This window comes from Eleutherodactylus coqui, chromosome 1 (genome assembly GCF_035609145.1).
Source record: "Eleutherodactylus coqui strain aEleCoq1 chromosome 1, aEleCoq1.hap1, whole genome shotgun sequence".
Classification (NCBI taxonomy): Eukaryota; Metazoa; Chordata; class Amphibia; order Anura; family Eleutherodactylidae; genus Eleutherodactylus; species Eleutherodactylus coqui.
In genome coordinates, this window is record NC_089837.1 from 222,640,175 (window position 1) to 222,660,458 (window position 20,284).

Here is a 20,284-nt window from a genome sequence, read left to right on the forward strand (position 1 = left end):
TGTTACTATCCTTACTGAAAGGAAAGCAGTAGCATTATAAAAATTTTTACCCTGTGTGGCCGGACAACCCCTTTAAGCCTTGCCTGTGTCTGGGATTAATAAAATGTCTGTAAAAGTATAATATACTGCAATACTGAATCATTGCATAATATTATAAATGTGATCAGATGATTGCAAGTTAAACCCCAATATAGGGACTAAAAAAATTTCAAATATTGGTATTGCTGTATCTATTAGCTGTATCTACTAAGATATCACATTTATTCAGCAGTGACAGAGTTGTGCTTTTTTGATACTAATAAAAACTACAGGGCACCTCACCAAGAAACAGCCCTCACACAGGGCCACTGACAGAAATGAAAAAAAAGTTAAGGGGGTCAAAAGATTGCAACTTGCAAAGCAATTAAAGAAAAAAGTTTTTTCTACATAGTACATCATAAAAACTATAAATTTGGTATCTCTGTAATCATGCTGATCCCCTGAATAAAGATAACACGCCATTTTACTGCATTTTGAATGCCTATAAATCCCTTCCCCTAAAAAGAAATGAAATTTGAATTTGTGTTTCTTACACCAATTAAGGTTTTTTAAAGTTTTCCAATATATTGTGTAATAAAAAATGCAACTAATCCCACAAAAAAACAAGCCCTCATACTGCTATGTCACCGGACAGATAAAAAAGCTGTGATTTTATGAAAGTGGGAATGGAAATCTGAAAGTGAAAAAAACAAGGCCTGCAGCTGGAAGGGCCTGAAAAGAGAAATAGATATTTTCTAGTATCTAGTATTTTTAGTATCCTGCAGTGTGGTAGCGATCTATGTAATTCTGTGATGCAGCTAGATTATTTTGGCCATATTGACCTAAATGGCTTATGATAACACTGCTGTATTGCTGTGGTCATCACCGACTTTAACTGCGACTTAAGGTGCTTTTAGATGGAATGATTATCGTTCAAACGAGCGAAAGTGAATGATAATTCTGCATGCAGATTTCCGCAGCGGAAGACCTGCAATCATTCATGGTAAGTAATTCCCAATGATCGCAGAAGATTGCAGATGCAAGCATTGTTCCAGGCGGATGTACGCTATGCACCATGTATTGTCCGTGCGGAAGAATGATCTCTCTTTCCTCTCCAGCTTTTCCTTTGAAGTTGCAAGCCTTTTAGCCGCTCATACACAATTAACATTGCGTATGGATGATGGAACACTCGCATCCGTTGACTTCAATGGGGGCTGCTTGTGCATAATTCACCCTAAAAGAGAGCATGCTGTGATTTTTCTTCTGCTCGTGAAATACGCAATTTGTATGTGCGAGTGTGAAATAAAAAGCGAAAATTCATGTCTTTCAATGCCCGCGTTATACCACAGATCTTTCGCACGGGTGGCAATCGCGGATTCCACAATTAAAATCCACCTTTGTGAGCCTGGCCTTTAGGCAGATATAAAAATCATTGTTGGCCCGCTCACGTATTGTTCAGTTAAAACAGTGCTTGTTCAGTCCTTGTCATTCACTTATACAGCAAATGTGAAACACTGAACCATTCTAAAGGATTTGTTGTTTGAAAGAGTCAACAATGTATCTGCCTGTCTAAACAGGCTGCCCGAGCGAATGATCTAACGATGACATAATTCCCTCATCCGCTCGTTCAAACGATTAACTTCTGCCCGGAGAGAGTCTTTAAAGATACTCCAACTGACCCCTAGAAAGAAATGACTAGGGACTCTTCAGTTTCTACTCATTTAAATTATCCTCCAGAATATAAATCCATTCATGGATTATTGGTGATCACATATCTAGATCATACAAGGGGTTCCTGAGGGGGCACCTCCCCTTTATACCTTTCATCTGTCCTAAAAAAGACAGGTTTTCTCTTGATGAGAATAGCCATTTAATGACATACCATTTCACATAGCAGCTGGGACACTTTGCATATGCAGTTCAAAATCTACTTTAATTTTATACTGATCTGCATTAGATAAAAAGCCATTTTAAATTTCATTGAATCGAATACTGGCCAATCACCTTAATAGTTAATTAAATTTTACAGACCAACATCCTGGAATTTGTAAATTTTTAATGAAACATTTATAACTGGAGTGGGTGTAGTATCTAGGTTGTACCACAAGATGGCGCCATGCATACGTTATATATAAAACCCAAGCAGTTTTTTTGTAGCATTTAATTCGAAAAGAATATCATAGCCTGGAGCCAAATAAAACCTTTCATAAATTACTATATATTATAAGAAATTCATGTTACTATTCTGAAAACTGACAGAAAAGGCTAAACTTAAAGTGGTTATCACCTTTTTGGGGGGTTTTTTTGTTTGCAAAACCAGAGGTGCCAATATATGTGTTTGTTTATCTATCTGATAAGGAAATAGTAGAAGATAGTAGTTTTATTGTACATTTCACACTTATCTAGATGCATACTGTGCTCATCCTATGTGTTTAGATTGGTTGGTATGGCAATAGTGTGCTAATAATATTTGGTCACAGTATTGTTTAAATGGTGTATATCACGATGATGTGGACAGTTTGCTATTGTATTGACCTTTAGTATTAGTGATATTACAGCAGGGGTGTAACTATAGAGAATGCAGGGGATGCGATTGCACCCAGGCCCAGGAGCCTTACGGTCTTATAATTCACTGAAAGAACCCACTAATTTTTGAAAAATGCTAAAAATTAACTTTTAATAGAAATATTTAAAAGAGTGGAACCCACTATTAAACACACAAAAACATAAAAAGAATGTAGTGTCGTGGACTATCTAGATGATTTTAACAGATATAGACGACAACTTTTTGACCACAACCGGTTTATTGGGTACAGTATATTTTCAGGTAAATCGATTATAGGGAATTTCTCTAATATTAATATCACTCCAAGGATAGTTGAAAAGGATCTTAGTGAAATGATCCGTATAGAGGTTTTACTATTCCCCAGAGAATAATCGGTGCTCCACTTATGCCATAATTACAGCTCTGAAGCTCATTTGTCCCACTTCAGACTAGCCGAATTCACATTTATTTTTGAAAAACTGAGATTCAGTGCTATAGATTGTGGTCCTAAAACCAAGAAAATTTCTGGAGTATCTACATCAAATTAATACGGGGACTTATGGTACTCCGTTAATCAGAAAATTAGTCTGTCTAGATGCAGTGATTACTGTTCATTCACGGACCACACATACATTAGGCCGTGTGTTTTATCAAGAACTCAAATACAAAATTTTTTTCCAAGTACCATATTACTGGTGCCTGGCTGGAGTGATGCTAAACTCCTGAATTGACCTAATCGACGCGTTTCCTCAACTGCATAAGGTTTGCAGTTGATTCATCAGGATTTTTAGTATGTTCCTTTAATGATTGGGAACAAACACTTGCAACTCCTCTTAGCACACCGAAAGTGCTTGATAGTTTGGTAATGTGTACAGTAAGAGATCAAGTGTGAGCTGTATATATTTAATGGTTGTGGGTTACTTGAATATTATCGACCTCACTTAATTTTTGTGTATAACATTTGGTCTGTGTGCAGCATACGGGCAAAGGTATCCCTTTAAGGAGACCCTTGGACAGGGTATCTAATATTGCTGAGACATCCGTGTTCCAAACCACTGATACTTATCAGTTGGAATTTAACCTATGATGACTTCAGAAAATAACGTAGTTGGAACGAGGTCTCCCTTAAAGGGGTTGTCCCGCGCCGAAACGGGTTTTGTTTTTTTTCAATAGGCCCCCCATTCGGCGTGAGACAAACCCAATGCATGGGTTAAAAAAAACTAAACGTTTAGTACTTACCCGAATCCCCGCGCTGCGGCGACTTCTTCCTTACCTTAGCAAGATGGCCGCCGGGATCTTCACCCACGATGCACCGCGGGTCTTCTCCCATGGTGCACCGTGGGCTCTGTGCGGTCCATTGCCGATTCCAGCCTCCTGATTGGCTGGAATCGGCACACGTGATGGGGTGGAGCTACGAGGACCAGCTCTCCGGCACGAGCGGCCCCATTCACCAGGGAGAAGACCGGACTGCGCAAGCGCGTCTAATCCGGCGATTAGACGCTGAAAATTAGACGGCACCATGGCGACGGGGACGCTAGCAACGGAACAGGTAAGTGAATAACTTCTGTATGGCTCATAATTAATGCACAATGTACATTACAAAGTGCATTAATATGGCCATACAGAAGTGTATACCCCCACTTGCTTTGCGGGACAACCCCTTTAACTCTACTGCCTCTTTATGCTATGAGTAACGTTGTCAACTCAAGACTATGGGGTAATTGAGTTATTCCCCAATTTTTCTGTCATCACAGACCAAAGGCCTAGGAGCCTTACGGGGCCCATAAAGCCTCTCTTCTTCATATAAGGAACCCAGTACTATGAATAAAGCATTATAGTTGGGGGCTCTGTTACAGGTTTTGCATTGGGGCCCAGAAGCTTCAAGTTACGCCTCTGTATTACAGGATTGTATATTTGTATTAGTTGAGTTCTGTAAGGTCATATGAGTTGAGAATTGTTTTTGGAGCCCTGTATGGCATATCTGGGAACAGATATTTGGGCATGATTTTACTGGAGCACATTACTTCAATATGATTTGGCTTCTACATACCGTAATATGGCAATGATTGTTTGAGCTCTGAGGTTTAGGTTGTTGGATTATCATATGTTTCTATATAATTTGGCCATAATGTCCTTGAATTACTCTTTCTACAAAATAAGATTTTTTTTTTAGCTTTTTCAGCTGGAATTCTTCCCTCTCGTTACAAGTGGAAATCAATCCTTCTGCAAAACCTAAGAAAATCCTCAGAAGTTGCTTGTCCTTCCATTTCACTATCTGCCGGTGTTGCTTGTCTTGTGTGTATACTACTGTATAGGAAGAATAATGTAAGAGAATGAAAAAAGAGAGATAACAGGGAGCGGAGCCTGACAGCTAATAATAATGGAGGCTTCAGGTTGCAGCTCTGTTACACTTGTTACACTAGTGCAAAGAGGCCATTTTTCACAGCACATACCTTGCAATGGTTAAAGAAGACAAAGACCAGCACCAAAAGCTGTTAAAAGGCCGTTGCCACACAGGCATATTTGCCCAAAAATTTGCACGACCAATATGCAGTGAATAGAACCCATTGAATGCAATGTTTTCGTTGACATGCACGTAGCCAGCATGCTCTATTTTCCTGTATATTTGCGCCAGAAAATACCACATATTGAACTAATTCGACTAACTGCCCAGTGGGAGCATGGTTGCTTGTTTTTTTGTGCGTACAAAAGAGTACGATTCGCACGCACAAAAAGTACAGTTAAACACGCAGAGGCGCGTACTAAAACACCCATTGTGCACAAATGCATGCATAAATGTGTATATGCCCACATGGCCTAGGCCAAAGTCAGGTTTGGCCCCTTCTCGCCTCCTCTCTTTGCAAATAGTGGTGAGGGGCAGAGAGGAGGCAGAGAGGGGGCGGGAGCTCAGAGCACTGCTCCCGGCTCTTCCAGCCTCCTCCCCCTGCAGAGAGAGACGCCATATATCGCCGGGGCGTGAAAACCCAGCCGATATACAGTCGTCTGAATAAGCTCTAAGGGAAATATAAAACAGACAAAAAAAAAATCACAAAAAACAGCCATATACTCACTGATATACTGTCAGTCACATACACCACTTATCCCCCAACATGCAGACAGACAGCCCTCTTGAATCAGTATAAGGGTGCATTCAGATGACCGTATATTGGCTGGGTTTTCACGCCGGCCGATATACGGCGTCTGTCTCTGCAGGGGGAGGAGGCTGAAAGAGCCGGGAGCAGTGCTCTGAGCTCCCACCCCCTCTCTGCCTCCTCCCCACCTTGTCATGCAAGGAACTGGTGAGTAGAAATTGCCCTTGGAAATATTGCCTTATGAGGACAGATTAACATTTATGGGGATATTATCAGCATGTAATAAAAAAGACTAAGGTTATTGCAAAAGCCAACATGGCTATAAGGTTCTGCTCACCTGAGTCTAGGTCCAGGTCACCACAGTTGACATTGCAAGGTAAACTGGAATGCAGAGCCCAAGAGATCCATTGATCTTCACCCTTGCCCTTCGCAAGGAAGGATGGCGTAGGCTGCATATGATCTCCAGGTCCTCTTAAATAGCTGCTAACAGTTGTTTTTATGAATTAGAAGCATAAGTAGTAATAAAATATTACAGTCACCAGAACAGAAAACCTTAAGAGGAGAAAAGAGCCTTCCCAGAAGGAAGCCAGGATTTTCTACAATTACTACAGATGCCAGATGTAATATCCAGGGGTCAGAACAGAAGTGTAGTCAGGAGTCAGCCGGGAGTCAGGACTGGTAGTACAAAAGATGACAGGACAGAATGTAAAGGAGTCATCAGAAGTGCAAGGATCAACAACAGAGATAAGCATAGAAACAGAAGCAAGGATAATCTATAAGGGTGTGTCCACATGGGGCGGATTTTCTATGGGGATCCTCCTCCTTCCTTCCCTTTCCTCCCCCCTCCTACCGCCTCCTCCCCCTACTATTCCCTCCTCCTCCCTCTCCCTCCTTCTTTCCCCTTAAACTATTTAAACTTTTTTTTTACACTTTTTTTATCATTTTTTTTTACTTTATATGATCACTGTTATACATTGGATAACAGTGATCATGTGACTGGGAACAGCATACAGCGGTCCCCAGTGATATTTTTCTGCTCCCGGCTACACATACTGGTCAGGAGCAGAGGGATTGTAAATCTCCCAAGACGCAAGCCCTTCTGTGCACGCACCCGACCTTTTCATCAGGCGCGCATGCGCAGAAGACAACGCAAGGTCCTGAAAGGACCTGATCACCGCTGGACATCACGGAGGACAGGGGTGAGTATGTTTACTTCCCCCCATGGATCCAATCCATGAGGGGAGGTGAAACTTTAACTTTATTTTATTTTTTTTGAACTTTTCCGTAATCACCATTATTTATTGGATAGTGGCAATCATGGTCCTGTGGACCGCTCACCGCAGTCCCTTGTGACATCTCCTGCCTCCTGGCTACCTTCAGTAGTTGAGAGCCAGGAGATTTCAAATGTCTTGTGATGATCAAGCCTTCTGCGCATGCTTCGTCATTCTTCTTTTGGCGCGCATGCGCAGAAGACGTCCTAAGGTCCTTTTCAAAAGAAGATGGTCGTGGAACATCATGGAGGATGGGGGTGAGTAGTTTTTAGCACCTCTCATGGATGCAATCCATGAGGGGAGCTGAAGCTCTAACTTTTTTTCACTTTTTATTTATTTTAATGTGATCGTCACTATCCATCAGATATTGCTGATCGCTTGACCGGCAGGAGGGGGCTTCCCGCGGCCCCCCATGACAGCTCCAGGTTGTCGGCTACCTCTGGGAACCGACAGCATGAAGCTGCCACGTGGCTTTAATTCTCAGGGGAAGCATGTTTTTACATCCCTGAGGATTAAAGCCCACGTAGCCAGGACATAAAAAGGCAATGGGGCCTAAGGGGTTAAATGGATATCTGTGGGGTCAGCATAGTGGACTTTATCCAGTCTGATCATGGCCGAAAGATAGGACAAGACCTATCTTTTCCAGCTGCGTCAAAACATCGTCTGGCATATTTGACCGCCGATGTCCTATCTTTGCTGGCCGGTTGTTTTATGTGGCTAATAATCGCCCATGTGAATGAATGCATTGGAATCCAATGCCTCGCATAGTCGTAATTTTTAATTGCGGCTAAATTAGCCTTGTAAAAACGCTCATATGAAGGAAGCCTTAAGGTGAGTTTTTGGATACAAGAGCATTTTTTATTTGCAATTCAATCTGCCTGGACTGAAGTCCTCAAGCTGGTCTACAACAAGACATCTTGGGGGTCATGGAAACCTTTGGGGTCCTTTCACATGGGTGGAATATTTCCACTGAGATGCTGTGGAATTTACCTCTGCCATTTTTAGTCCATATCAAAATCTACATGGGGCCAATCAGAGCTTGGTGTAGAATTTACCGTGACTTCCTGTGCAGATTGCGGAAAAGTCAGCCTATGTGAAAGGCACTTTGAACTTCTACTCTGTTATTCCCATAATGCATTATGGTGCCATCTCTTTCCCAGGAGGCACTGATAGATTTGTGAAATCAGCAGCTCTGGATGAATAATGGTATGGTGGTATTAAGGTTCTGCAAGATCTGAACCAAGGTGCTGCATTGCCAAGTGTAAGCACTTTGTATGCATATTTCATAAATCCCAGGTTTCTTGTACATCACTTTTTGTAGATCTATCCACTATTTCCTTAGCTTTTTCAAATCAAAAAATGGTGAGTTTTTAGCACAAGAGAGAGAGGAAACAGAGTCTTAAAGGGGTCATTTGTCTTATATATTTTTTTAATTAGTGTTCCCATGCCTGAAAATAATAAAACATCCTATAGTCACCTCTTGGCTCCTTTCAGCTTCAGTCTCCCCTGTGATTCTGTGTTGACAAGCTGCAGTCAGCCAGTCAATAGGACATCACAGGCTGCTGCAGCCAATCACATACCTTGGTGTTCGAATGCTGAGGTCTATGATTGGCTGTTGCATCCTGTGATGTCCCAATAACCGGCTGACTGCAGCCTGTCAACACAAACTCGGTGTGAAGAATGGAGTTGTAGCAGTAGAGGTGCAGGGAGTCAGGAAAGGTGAGTATATTATTTTCCTTCATGGTAGGCTCCAATTAAGGGGGTTGTCGGAGTTGTAAGAACTCTGGACAACCCCTTCTACAAGCTGTAAAGTAACAAAAAGTGATATACTCCCCTCTCCCCGCTCCTGCTGTGTTCTGTGATGGTACTTGGCCCCACACCAATCTCTATTCACAGAAGCAGTGCTGCCCAGTGTTTGGGACCTCACAGGGACTCTAGCCAATTATACAGCTCAGCGATTGGTCACTGAGTTCTGTTATTGACTGCAGCCCCTGCCGCTACTTAAGAAGGACTGCAACTGTCAACAGAGACGGTAGCAGAAGATCATTGCCGGACACAGCGGAAGAGGTGAGTCGATCACCATTTGTTATTTTAATGCATGGAAAGGAAACTCAAACAACCCCTTTAAAAAAAAAAAAATTATAACTCAAGACGACACTTTTAAATTGTGATGGTCTTTCTTTTTATCGCAGTACTTATACTTTCCTGAAGGTGTCACTGTAACAGCAAAAAAAATAAATCAAATAACAAGAATGTAAGTAGAATACTTTTATTAATATTGTGTCAAAAATACACAATAGTTCAGCATACAAGTATTAGGGGCACAGAAAACAATTGGAACATAGAATATTACAGAAGAAACTTCCAGTGTAAACATTAAACAACATTAAATGTGAGCAAAAGACCCTCCTGCAATGCTTACAGCCTGATTGAAAAGTTTATTTGTAGGGTTCAGTATCAGTGTCTAAAACTGGGACAATGGATCTACGAACAGCAGACCACACATTGCCATTATAAAAAATTTGCAAGCATAAATGATAAGTAATGTGCAATATATAGCCACACATAGGATTAGGTGAGAAAGTAAAGGTCATACAAGGTAAAGCAGGACATTTACATAAGTATCCCGCTGTGGCACTGCAAGGTTATGCTCATGTGAACATGGATGATACCATCTGCCTACATCTGGTTGCCAGGAGCATCTGATACATTCTGGGGAAATACATTCTTCAACCCACATAGATGACAGGACAATGATAGAGGCAATCGTCACCCACATGTAATGCTCCAAGGAGATCAATGGTTTCTATGTACAGTGAAATCCTACGAACTAGCCATCTGACCGTCCAGAAAGTCTGTTAATCTGGTCCCACTATCAAAGAAACTCTTGATGATCATTTCTAAATTCTCAAGACATTTTTCTGCATGGGAAAGTAATTAGCATTTGAAATGGGTCAAATCAGCCCTAACACATGTATGTATCTAGTCTCACATGGGGTGAATTTGGACATGCTAAACTGCCGTAATAGTGACTTTATTTCTATAGCTAGAAATCATTTATTGCATGTTAAGATGTAAAACATTGTAGCAATGACTAATATGAATAAGCCCTGTTTATTAATGCAGCTAATGGATGTAATAGACCAAATATGGCTCGAGTTACTTTGTTAACTGAAATTGTACTTCAGACTGTTACTCTCTTTATGTTTAAAAGGGGTTGTTTCCTGTTCATATGACCTAATAGTACATATGAATGTCATATAGTGGAGTCCCCCACTCAGAATGCCACCCTATGACCCAGAATAAGGATCAGTTAGAGTGGTCCTCATTCTGGCAGACCTTGCGCCATACTGGTATTACATGATGGCCATTCATGTGAATGGCCTTCCTGCAAATAAGGAAGATGGAATAATACATCTGCAGCGCCACTTATTGGATGGCAGCATTCTTGCAAATTAGTGTCAGACCCTTTATACAAGTTTTCATAAGAATGATTGGGAACTGAGCACAAGTCGGAAAACCATACACAGAAAGCTGTTTTGGGGGTTTTGCCCCTCATTAGTGTGCAGTAGGATTCTGGCTTGGCCAGTGAGAGGCCGGCCCAAATGGCTTTCCTGTGATACTATATTTTTTCTGTAGCTTTCCCTGACAAATTCAGCTAACTGTCAGGGTGCTGAGAGTAGGACACAAAGCAAGCAGCCGTTCACCTGGGCTCCGTATTCTGGTAGGAGTTGCACATGTTGGCACAACTGCTTTAAGTAAATGATTTGTATTGTGTGTAGTAGCTCTGCACAGCCTGCAGGTGTCACTGTTATACTACAGACAACATGGCTATCTATTGATTCAGCGAATATGGGCACACAGGGCTATCTAACGGGATATGAATGGCTTCTGACCACTCAACTCCATTAATTGACATATATTGCCATTATACACGATCACATCCAATGCTACTGAATAAGTTAGATTTACCAAAAATGTATTCGATTCCACTTACATACAACCATGCTGTATCATGCTGATAATGAAGAAAAAAACATTGCTCAACTAGATACCCAGTCCCATGTTTAGATGTAGAAAGGTTTGTTGTTTTTTTTTTTAAAAAAAAAACATGTACAAATCTTAATATACAAAATTTTTGGTTTAAGCAAAGTATTCAATGGAGTTAGGACCAACATGGGTTGTAGGCATTTAATACCATCAACTTTATGTTACATTGCACAAATGCAGAACAGTCATACCAAGGATATACTGTACCCAGGGGCAGTTTAACATTGTCTCACAGCTGGAATACTGGAGTCACAGGATCTTAGGGATTGCCATCATTGACTTGCTTTATAACAGCTAAGACAGTTTGATGTGACTTAAATGGCTTTTATCTTACAAAAGGGTCATGGCAGTGTGATGGCAACATGGTCATGTTGTCATGACATGACAATGTGGTAGAGGCATGGTAGTGTGATAATGTGGTTGGGTAGTAGTAGTGTGGTTGTGGTGTGACAATGTGGTAGGAGCATGGCAGTGGGATGGGTCGTGGAAGTATGGCCGGGACATGATAATGTGGCGGAGGCATGGTGGTGTAGTCAGGATGTGACACTGTAATGGGGACATGGCTTATTAGTGGTAGTATATGTAGAATTTTATTGTTAAAAATGTCTGAAAATTCATCTAGAATCGTAGCTTCTGTTGGTTTAGATACCCAACACCTATGTTAACCATGCAATACATTATATGACCATCTAGCAACTTCTGACCCCAGTCTGATGTCAACATACATCCAGTTAACCTCAAACAGAGCAAGCCAACAACTTTAATGTAAAGGGTATACGGGACATATACAAGCTCACTATAAACCCTATATGTGTAGTGGTTAACCAACCAACCAGGTATGAAAGGCATCATATGTATAGCAAACTGCAGCAAGCAATGCAGTGGGTTATGGACAAACACAAAGTGCACAGCACATTTGGCAGCTTCTCCACACTTATTATAGGGGTTATCTGGTTCTTTTAAATTGCTGCCATATCCGAAGAATAGGCCATCAACTCAATTTTAGATTGTCACTCCACTAATCAGCTGCTTGAAGGTGCAGTGGGGCTCCAGTAAGCACCAAGTTTCCTTCATCATTTACTGGGCACCACTTTTGAAAATATGACGTTGAGCCTGGTTAACAATGAAAGTGACTCAGTGCTCACTGCAGCCCCTTCAAACAGCTGATTGGCAGTGGTACAAAGAATAAGACCCCACTGATCTAATATTGATGGCCTATCCCAATTGTAGGCTATAAAAACACAAATAACCTCTTTAATACATATTATCTACAATTTTAGTAGTGTGATTATTATAATCTCCATGTTGTATTAAACAAAATGACCTGCAACAGTCAGACTATTAACCCAATACACACCAAAACCTTGTACAGCATTGCTCAAGTTGATGTATAATCCAACATGCTCACTGCATGCGCTGGTATGGAGTGAAAATTCCTATGTGATACTGAAGTTCTAGATATAACAGTTCTTATGTCTTAAATGCCTTAGTCTTTCTTTTTCTATACAGAATTATAGAGACTGCCATCTTGCCTCAACCGCTGTTAACAGCATTTAGTTATGTTTTACAGCAGCCACATGGACCATAGGAACCCCTAGTCTGGAGTTGTCCATTGACTTTTATGAAAGAGTGTTCTATGATCTGGGAAGAGGTCATTGTTCAGGGAGTGGAAGAGGTGAGCTGTGAGCATCACCTATTGTCAATGGTAGATCCTATGTGACCATTGTAATACTGCCTGGGATAAGGAGTTCACTGTTGAAAAGTTTTCTACAGAACCGAAAGTTTCAGCCCATTACTAAGCTTAGTGACCAGCTTGAAAATTGTATGTTTAAAAAGGGGTTATCAATCCCATGAAAACAAGTTATCCCCTGTCTTGCAGATCAGTGGAGGGCTGACTGCTGGGACCCCACTGATAAAAAGAACTAGGGTGCGGAGCACCCCGCATTGATGCTTATGGCGGTCAAATATGCACACCATATACAACTCCATTCATATCAATGAGAGTGCCGAAGATAAGCGTTCAATCACTCAACTACCACTGTAGATGGGTGCTCCAGTCCCCTGTTTTCAGGATCATGGAGGGTCTATTTCACAGTGCATACCTTGTTTTTGTGGGACAACCCCTTTAATCTAAAAATTGGATTTAATAGATAATTTTCTGATGACACATTCCCTTTAAAGCCAGAATACTAAACACCTGAGTCGCCAGTTACTAGTATTTTCTGCAGGGCTTTAAATGTACTATTACACAAGACTGGCACATAATAAAAGTGGTCCATCCACAGAAACCATCCACTTCCATTTGATTAAATTGTAGGAGGTTACTGTAAGCACAGGGTCATCGGCTATGGAGTCATGCATCTTGCTGTACACCACAGTTCATTGCACTCATCAGTTTACAGAGCACCATCTGCTTTATTGCTAGATTACTCTTCTTTAGTCTGAATATCTCGTATTTATTCTTATACCAGCTTCAGAGTTTGTTTTTTTAAAGTTTTATTGCAAACCCTTGGGTTTGGTCACAAAAAAAGTACATTTCTCTTATTAATTACAGTACATTGGCATTATGTCAGTTTTAAATATACAGCTCTTGATTATATACAATATGCACAAAGATGGTCAGGAATGTCAAAAAATAAACATAAATAATGTATATTAAAACCACATATTACAGCTTTGAACCACTAAATGTGGGGCATTTTGGTCCATCAAACCATTTCTAAAAATAGAAATCTGAATAGCAGCAAATGCTTTACTTCAAGCATTTAAAACAATGGTCATTGCAAGCCCATGGCAATACACTTAATTAGTACTATCTAGACAAAAAACAGGATTTACATTATTTTCACTTCCACATATGGAAGAAAATGTACAATGCCCCAGAATTAGTGTCACATTAACGTGTGAAAAACCACAGTCATACTGTGATAAGCATCACACTCATACCATTGTTCACTTGTAAAACCAGAGTCGCCACCTAAGAACTTCCATCTAATGTGGACAATTCTCAAGCTACATGGGATCTCTGAATTGAGAAAGGCACGTTGCAAAAAAAATAATAAACTACTAAAACAATGCCTCTTACAGCTCCATGTCTTCACCTTCCTGGGTCTGAGTCCAGGACCTACACTCAGGCTCTGGGAGCACAGGCGCCTCATGACTAAGAGCCATGCCCTTATTAAAGTCACTTGTTCCTCCTTTGACTAAGCTCCACTGTGCGTTCTTCCAGAAAAACTGGTGGTGTTGAAACTAAGGTTGTGATGCCGTCATGAAGGATGTGCAGTTTTCTTTTTCTCTTGTCAGAAGATAAAAGAAAGAAGTGACTCAAAAATAACCACAAAGTGAGAATTGTCACTCAAAGGAAAGATTCCATAGGTGGGGCATAGGAGAAGCCCATAAATGCATCTGCTGCCTCTTTAATGCTTGCTGTTATAAGGATGCTGTCAGGTGACTGGCCAATGGAATTCGGAACCGGTTCTTCTGTAAATTCAGGATCAAAGTGTTGCAAATCGCTGGGCCCGCTCTGCAAAACAATGGTGGAGACAAGAAGAGATTAGAGTCAGGAACGATCTGGAAAGATCACGCCAGAAGCTTGCAAATTACAGGAGTCCCTCATTATGTATACAAGGTGACAGGCTAATTTACCAATGTCATAAGAGCAGCTATGGAAATCAATGCACAAGTGAAATGTACTGTTTGGAGCTGTGCAGGGAAATTCCTGGCATTTTAGCACCTTTACAACTCAATCGTAATTAACATAATGTAATATTAGCATAGTATCTAAAATAATAAACTATATTTATATACACCTTATAAAAAGTCAATAAGCCCACCAAGACATTGATTTAATACGGACACTTACCACATTTGGGTTAAAAGGAGGGGTAATCTTCTTATTGATGAGATCATCCCAGTTAATTGGAGAGAAAAAGATGTGGGTCTTAATCTCCATCTGTCGGCAAAGAAGAAATTGGATTAGATCAACCAAGAGTAATTAGACATTTGTTTTCTTTCAGTGGGAATCTATCTTTAGCATCTACTTACAAAGTCATTCTTGGCACCAAGTCTCTTAGTCCGATCCTTCTGCAAAAGGCCCTCCAGCAAGTTTCTAGCTGAATTGGTGATGTTTGGTTTCAGTTGTAGTGGCTTGTTCAAGATGTTGTCATACATCTCCGCTGTGTTTCGGCTGTAGAACGGCGGCTGTTAACAAAATGTATTTGACTTAGTAAAGGATGGAGGGGATTGATCTCACAGCCATTCAGTCATCAATTCTGAGATCATTATTCTAGACGTCGATGATGTACTTACCAAGCCATACAGCATCTCATAGAGAACAGCTCCCAGGCACCACCAGTCAACTGTCCTGTCATAAGGCTGTTTGTGAAGAACTTCTGGTGCAAGGTACTATAATGAAGACAGTGGCCTTTTAGTAACATGGTATCAGAAATGCTTGAGGTGCAGAGCTTCAAACAAACAGTATATAGAAAAGTTAAGAAAGAAGAATACAAACCTCTGGGGTGCCACAGAAAGTAGACGTTGTGCCATTGGGCTCTATGTTCTCCTTACAAAGTCCAAAATCAGTAAGTACAATGTGACCCTGTGAATCCAGTAATATGTTCTCAGGTTTCAGGTCTCTGCAAAACCAAAGAGACATTTATAAGATATTGCCTATATTGAGACATTACTAAAGCAAGTCCTAAATGGTGCATATTATAACTAGTAATGGGACATCTCCAGTCTGGTATAAACAGGTGGACAAGTGGTTTGCAAAAGCCTGTGCATTCTCTAATCCAATAATAGACAATATGATGTAAGAAATGCTTTTCTGTTGATATGATTGTATTACCTGTAGACAATGTTCAGAGAATGCAAGTATCCCAGTGCACTGGCGATCTCAGCTGCATAAAAGCGAGCTCGTGGTTCCAGGAAACAACGTTCCCTTTGGAGATGGTAGAATAGCTGCAAGACAAGTAGAAGCAACGGTTAAACTAAATTCAGCAGCTGCATAAAACACAATCCACATGAAACAATAGCCGGAAATCACTAGTTCGCCAACGACAGCTTGGAGCTTGGCAGCCTTCAAGGAAATGCTAAATGTAGTAACTTTCCAACCCCTGACTATACTTTCCCATAGAAAAAAATGCAGAACGAGCATGCCCCATGTAACCCCTGCTTACCTCTCCACCATTGATGTAGTCCAGAATGAAGTACAGTCTGCTGGCTGTCTGGAAAGAGAAGTGGAGCCCAACCAGGAAAGGGTGTTTCACGTTTTTCAGCAGCACGTTGCGCTCGGACATTATATGTTTCTCCTGCAATTGATATGAAATATGGAGTAAATGCACAGTGTCCTCAACTTTCAATGCCCACACATTCTCCAGACAGGATGAGATACCTTTCCCAATGTAGATGAACACAACCCCTCTATTACCAATGAGTCACCATGTGGGAAGTAATACAGTAACAAAGTATAATTACCTCTTTTTTCTTCAGGATTGCTTTCTTCTGTAGGACTTTAACTGCATAGAATTTCTCATCCGCTTTGTGTCTTGCCAAAAGCACTTTCCCGAAGCTACCCTTCCCGATGATCTTCAGGAATTGGAAGTCAGAAGGCTTGGCATGAGGATTAGATGAAGGTCCAAGGTTGATCTGTTGAGATGGACTGGGCTGCAAGAATTAAACAAGCTGGTTACTGGAGGGGAACATAGCACAACACATAGTTCAGACCACTAGATTATAAAGTATCTATGCAATGAACGATCAGTCTTCGGTTTATTGCATGAGACACTTACAAGCAGAGACCGTCAAAACTGAAAATGTTAAGAATACCAATAACTGATGATTACTTACCGGAGGGGAGGAATTGCCATTCAGCAGTTCTGGCTCCTGGGGTTGTGAAATATCCAAGATAGATTGCACTTCAGGACTAGAAGAGATAGAACACAGCCATTAGTAATAGCAGGCAAGTGTCCACTAGAGGGAGCTGAGCACTGCAGAAATTATATCAGTACTAGCGGATTCTGGACTTTGAATGAAGGAAAACTTTTCCTCTTTCTTGATGCTGTTACTTTGTATCAATCGGCGAATATATTACATGCTTGCATCCAGTAAATACATAACACTTGCAGTCCTCTAGAGTGATCTAAAGAGTCCAGCGATAACCAGTAGACACTTACTGCTTGCAGGCATAGGAGTTGGTGGAGATCTTCTGTATGAAGTCGTTTAGCCCCATTCTTCTCTGTTTCATAAAAGCTGCAAGATACAAACAAGAAAGGGCTCAGTACAGCGCCAGTATAAATATATATGTAGGTATCTATATATGCCATCCACCAGCACAGGGCACTGCAGTCCTTACCGATGAGTAATGCCACCATGCCCCTCATCTTAGAGTAGGTTATTGTATTAGCCGGCATAGTGTCAGTCTTTACTGTCATAGCTGTTCTAAATCCTTAATGTAATCCAAAAAGGTAATGTGTCTCCAAGGCTGCCTGACACTCTGGAGCTCTCTGGGCAGAACAGGCTTTATATACCGGATCAGCGGGGGGCGGAGCTACCAGGCACAATGAGAACTCGGCTCAGAGCATCCCGATCCGGCTGGGGACAGTCAGCCGGCGCCGTCCTCACCCCGCCCCTCGTGCTGACGTCACAGGGTGGCGAGGTCTCCGGAGAAGAACTTTGTGTTCTCTTCCCGGCTCGTGCCAAGCAAGGGGAGGCCCCGCCCACCGGCAACTCACAGTGCGCTCCATGCAGCAGAGCTGAGTGTGGGGGAGACCCAGCCGTGACATAACCACATCGTGCCCCCATACACTAGTCAGTGCCTACAGCAGGTGGTGGGAGTGCAGCCCCCGTACTGCTCATCTCCACCCACACACCACATAATACACAGCAATATATACTGGCATGTCGTACTGCACATGAGATAGTAGGCACGCAACTCCTTCTCACTCCTGGATGGATGGATGGATGGTAGAGAAATGATCATAGCATTGAGGGATCATTGGATAAAACAGTACTGTATCTGCTGAAATGTTGCATTATATTTTAGTTGTATCTGCTTTAGTAAACAGCAATATTTAATTGCAAGGACCCTGCAATATTGTGATAATTTCTATACAGTTTGTAATTTATGGATTGTAGATCCAGGAATTACATGTACAGCAGTGGTGTTGAGCCTTACTATATATATATATATATATATATATATATATATATATATATATATATATATATATATATATATATATACACACACATTTATGTAAAATTAAATAGATTTGAGATAGATAGATATGAAATAGATAGGTATGAGATAGATAGTTAGATAGATAGATAGATAGATATGAGATAGATAGATAATAGATAGATAGATAGATATGATATAGATGAGCTAGATAGGAGAGAGAGGAGGATATAGATGAGTCAGTGACCAATTCAGCGATCAGACCACTAGGGGGCAGCTCTGACTTTCAGACTTTATGACAAGGTATCGTTTACATTGTTACATTCCTGAGTGTAACTACTTAGTGAATTCTATTATTTCATTGTATTATTTCATTGTAGCAAGTGAGAAATGTTATCAGTAGGGTTTGTCATTTCAGAGCTAAAACACTAATCTGTCTGTAATCTACATGAGATTAGTAGCCTCTAACCCCATACTAGAAGTGAACTACAAACAGCTTCTCAGTATGCAGATTATAATCTCCCAGGTATAATCACATCTGCCATCTCCTCCCCAAGACAACAATAAAAGTTTGCTCAGGGCGCCTAGACGATGCAGTAAGGGGATGAGCACATCACACAGCAGGGCTCAGGTCTGTGGGCTACACAGTAGGGTCCAACTTTGACTAGTTTACAATCCACCAGAAACAATAGAGTCTTCGTGCTACCAGCTCCATGCCCAGGGGAAAGACACACAGATGCCACCCAGTCTACAGCCCCTGGATAGAGGCTGAAGGCAATAACCTACCTTTAAGAGGCGACTTTTCAGTCTTAGTTCTCATGTTGGAATGCAGTTACGAAGTTGCAGTCATATAATCCAACGATCTCCTTACTCCTCCCCTAAAGACACTGAATAAGATCCACAGAATGGAGAAAGGAGCCTCCGGAGTGCAGCCGCTACTTTATAGCACGGGGCAGATAAGGGTACAGGGAGAGATTGGCTGACTAGTGCAGCATCACAGTCCAAAGTCAGTAGAGCCCCAGCTGACAGCCTGCACACATCTGCTCCTCTGTAGACTGCTGACCCTGGAGCTGACACTTCCACTGCAGGAGGGAGCGGAAGAGGGAAGAGCTGGGGGTCGCCTGTCCTCTCCTCTGGAGACAGCTCTGTGGCGCCTGATGGTCACAGTCACTTGTGTCATCTGCATGAAAGTCAAGTTGTTGAGACTGGTTTTTCCTCCCCACCGGATACCTAGAGGGTGGAGCAGGCGCCCCCTGTTCAGCCCTGCCACCTACTAAGCATTTCCTCACGGGAAAAATACACTTCTCTGCAGTTTTTTCTCTCTTCCTTCCTGTCAGTGCAATCCTATGCAGTGACCCCAGCTATTAAAAGTTCTACACCCTCAATAAAGCTGAATGAATTACAAAACCACAAGACTACTAGAATGCAATGTGAGATTACCAGTACTAAACTGCCCACTTAATGTACATAAGATGGATGGATGGAGATGAAAAGGAGAGACTAACCAATCTGCAGCTCTCCAAGAGCTCAAAAACAATGGGATATATATATATATATATATATATATATATATATATATATATATATATATATATATATATATATATATATATATATATATATATATTAGCATTTATGTATAATGTAGAGGATTTTCCCACTTGGGACTTTATTTGCTTAAAGTCTTAAAGTCCAAAGTAACCCATAAAAGGGTTCCATTACCTATATTTATCACCTATCCCACTGCTAAGATCCCCCAAATCTGTAGAAATGTAACGCCGTGCCCTCTGTTCTTCCACATCTACACAGCTGCAGTAAAAAAGAGTTTAAATGAAGTTCCACTAGATCATGCCAGCTGCTGCTCCACTCAAAGTCTAGAGGACTGGTAGACATAGTTTCCATCAATTCCATGGATGTTTTCCCCCACCTTGGACATCAATGGCATAGCATCCATAGAGTATTGCCAGCTTCTGCTCCATTCAAAGCCTCCAGGAGTGTCAGAAAGAGCCAAGCACTTTGGTCAGCTGTTTCCTTCACTACTATAAACTTTGAATAGAGGAGCAGGTGAGGGGAAATGGGGACTTGGGACCCCTATCTAGTGATTAACTGAAGGTCCCAGCAGTGGGGATCA

At 41.3% G+C, this 20,284-nt stretch overlaps 1 protein-coding gene across 2 annotated transcripts; it reads right to left on the minus strand.

Moving 5' to 3' along the window:
* Window positions 1-13,455: 13,455 nt before the first annotated feature.
* Window positions 13,456-19,331, minus strand: SGK1 (serum/glucocorticoid regulated kinase 1). 2 transcript variants are annotated; one of them, XM_066605779.1, is made up of 11 exons: window positions 18,940-19,331; window positions 17,150-17,225; window positions 16,824-16,899; window positions 16,452-16,640; window positions 16,154-16,285; window positions 15,823-15,935; window positions 15,487-15,610; window positions 15,285-15,380; window positions 15,021-15,176; window positions 14,839-14,928; window positions 13,456-14,499 (listed from the first exon to the last, which is right to left on the minus strand). In XM_066605779.1, the coding sequence occupies exons 1-11, from the start codon at window positions 18,971-18,973 to the stop codon at window positions 14,332-14,334; spliced, it is 1,254 nt and encodes a 417-aa protein (XP_066461876.1). In that variant the 5' UTR covers window positions 18,974-19,331; the 3' UTR covers window positions 13,456-14,331. The 2 variants fall into 2 exon arrangements, with proteins under 2 accessions (XP_066461876.1, XP_066461869.1); XM_066605772.1 differs by lacking the exon at window positions 18,940-19,331 and adding an exon at window positions 17,329-17,483.
* Window positions 19,332-20,284: the final 953 nt, after the last annotated feature.

Coding starts and splice junctions, on each gene's coding strand:
- SGK1 (XM_066605772.1), bottom strand. CDS start 17,407: ATGACAGTAAAGACTGACACTATGCCGGCTAATACAATAACCTACTCT. Junction 16,641..16,823: donor ATGGCAATTCCTCCCCTCCG/GTAAGTAATCAT, acceptor TAATTCTTGCAG/CCCAGTCCATCTCAACAGAT. Junction 15,936..16,153: donor ACTACATCAATGGTGGAGAG/GTAAGCAGGGGT, acceptor CTTGTCTTGCAG/CTATTCTACCATCTCCAAAG.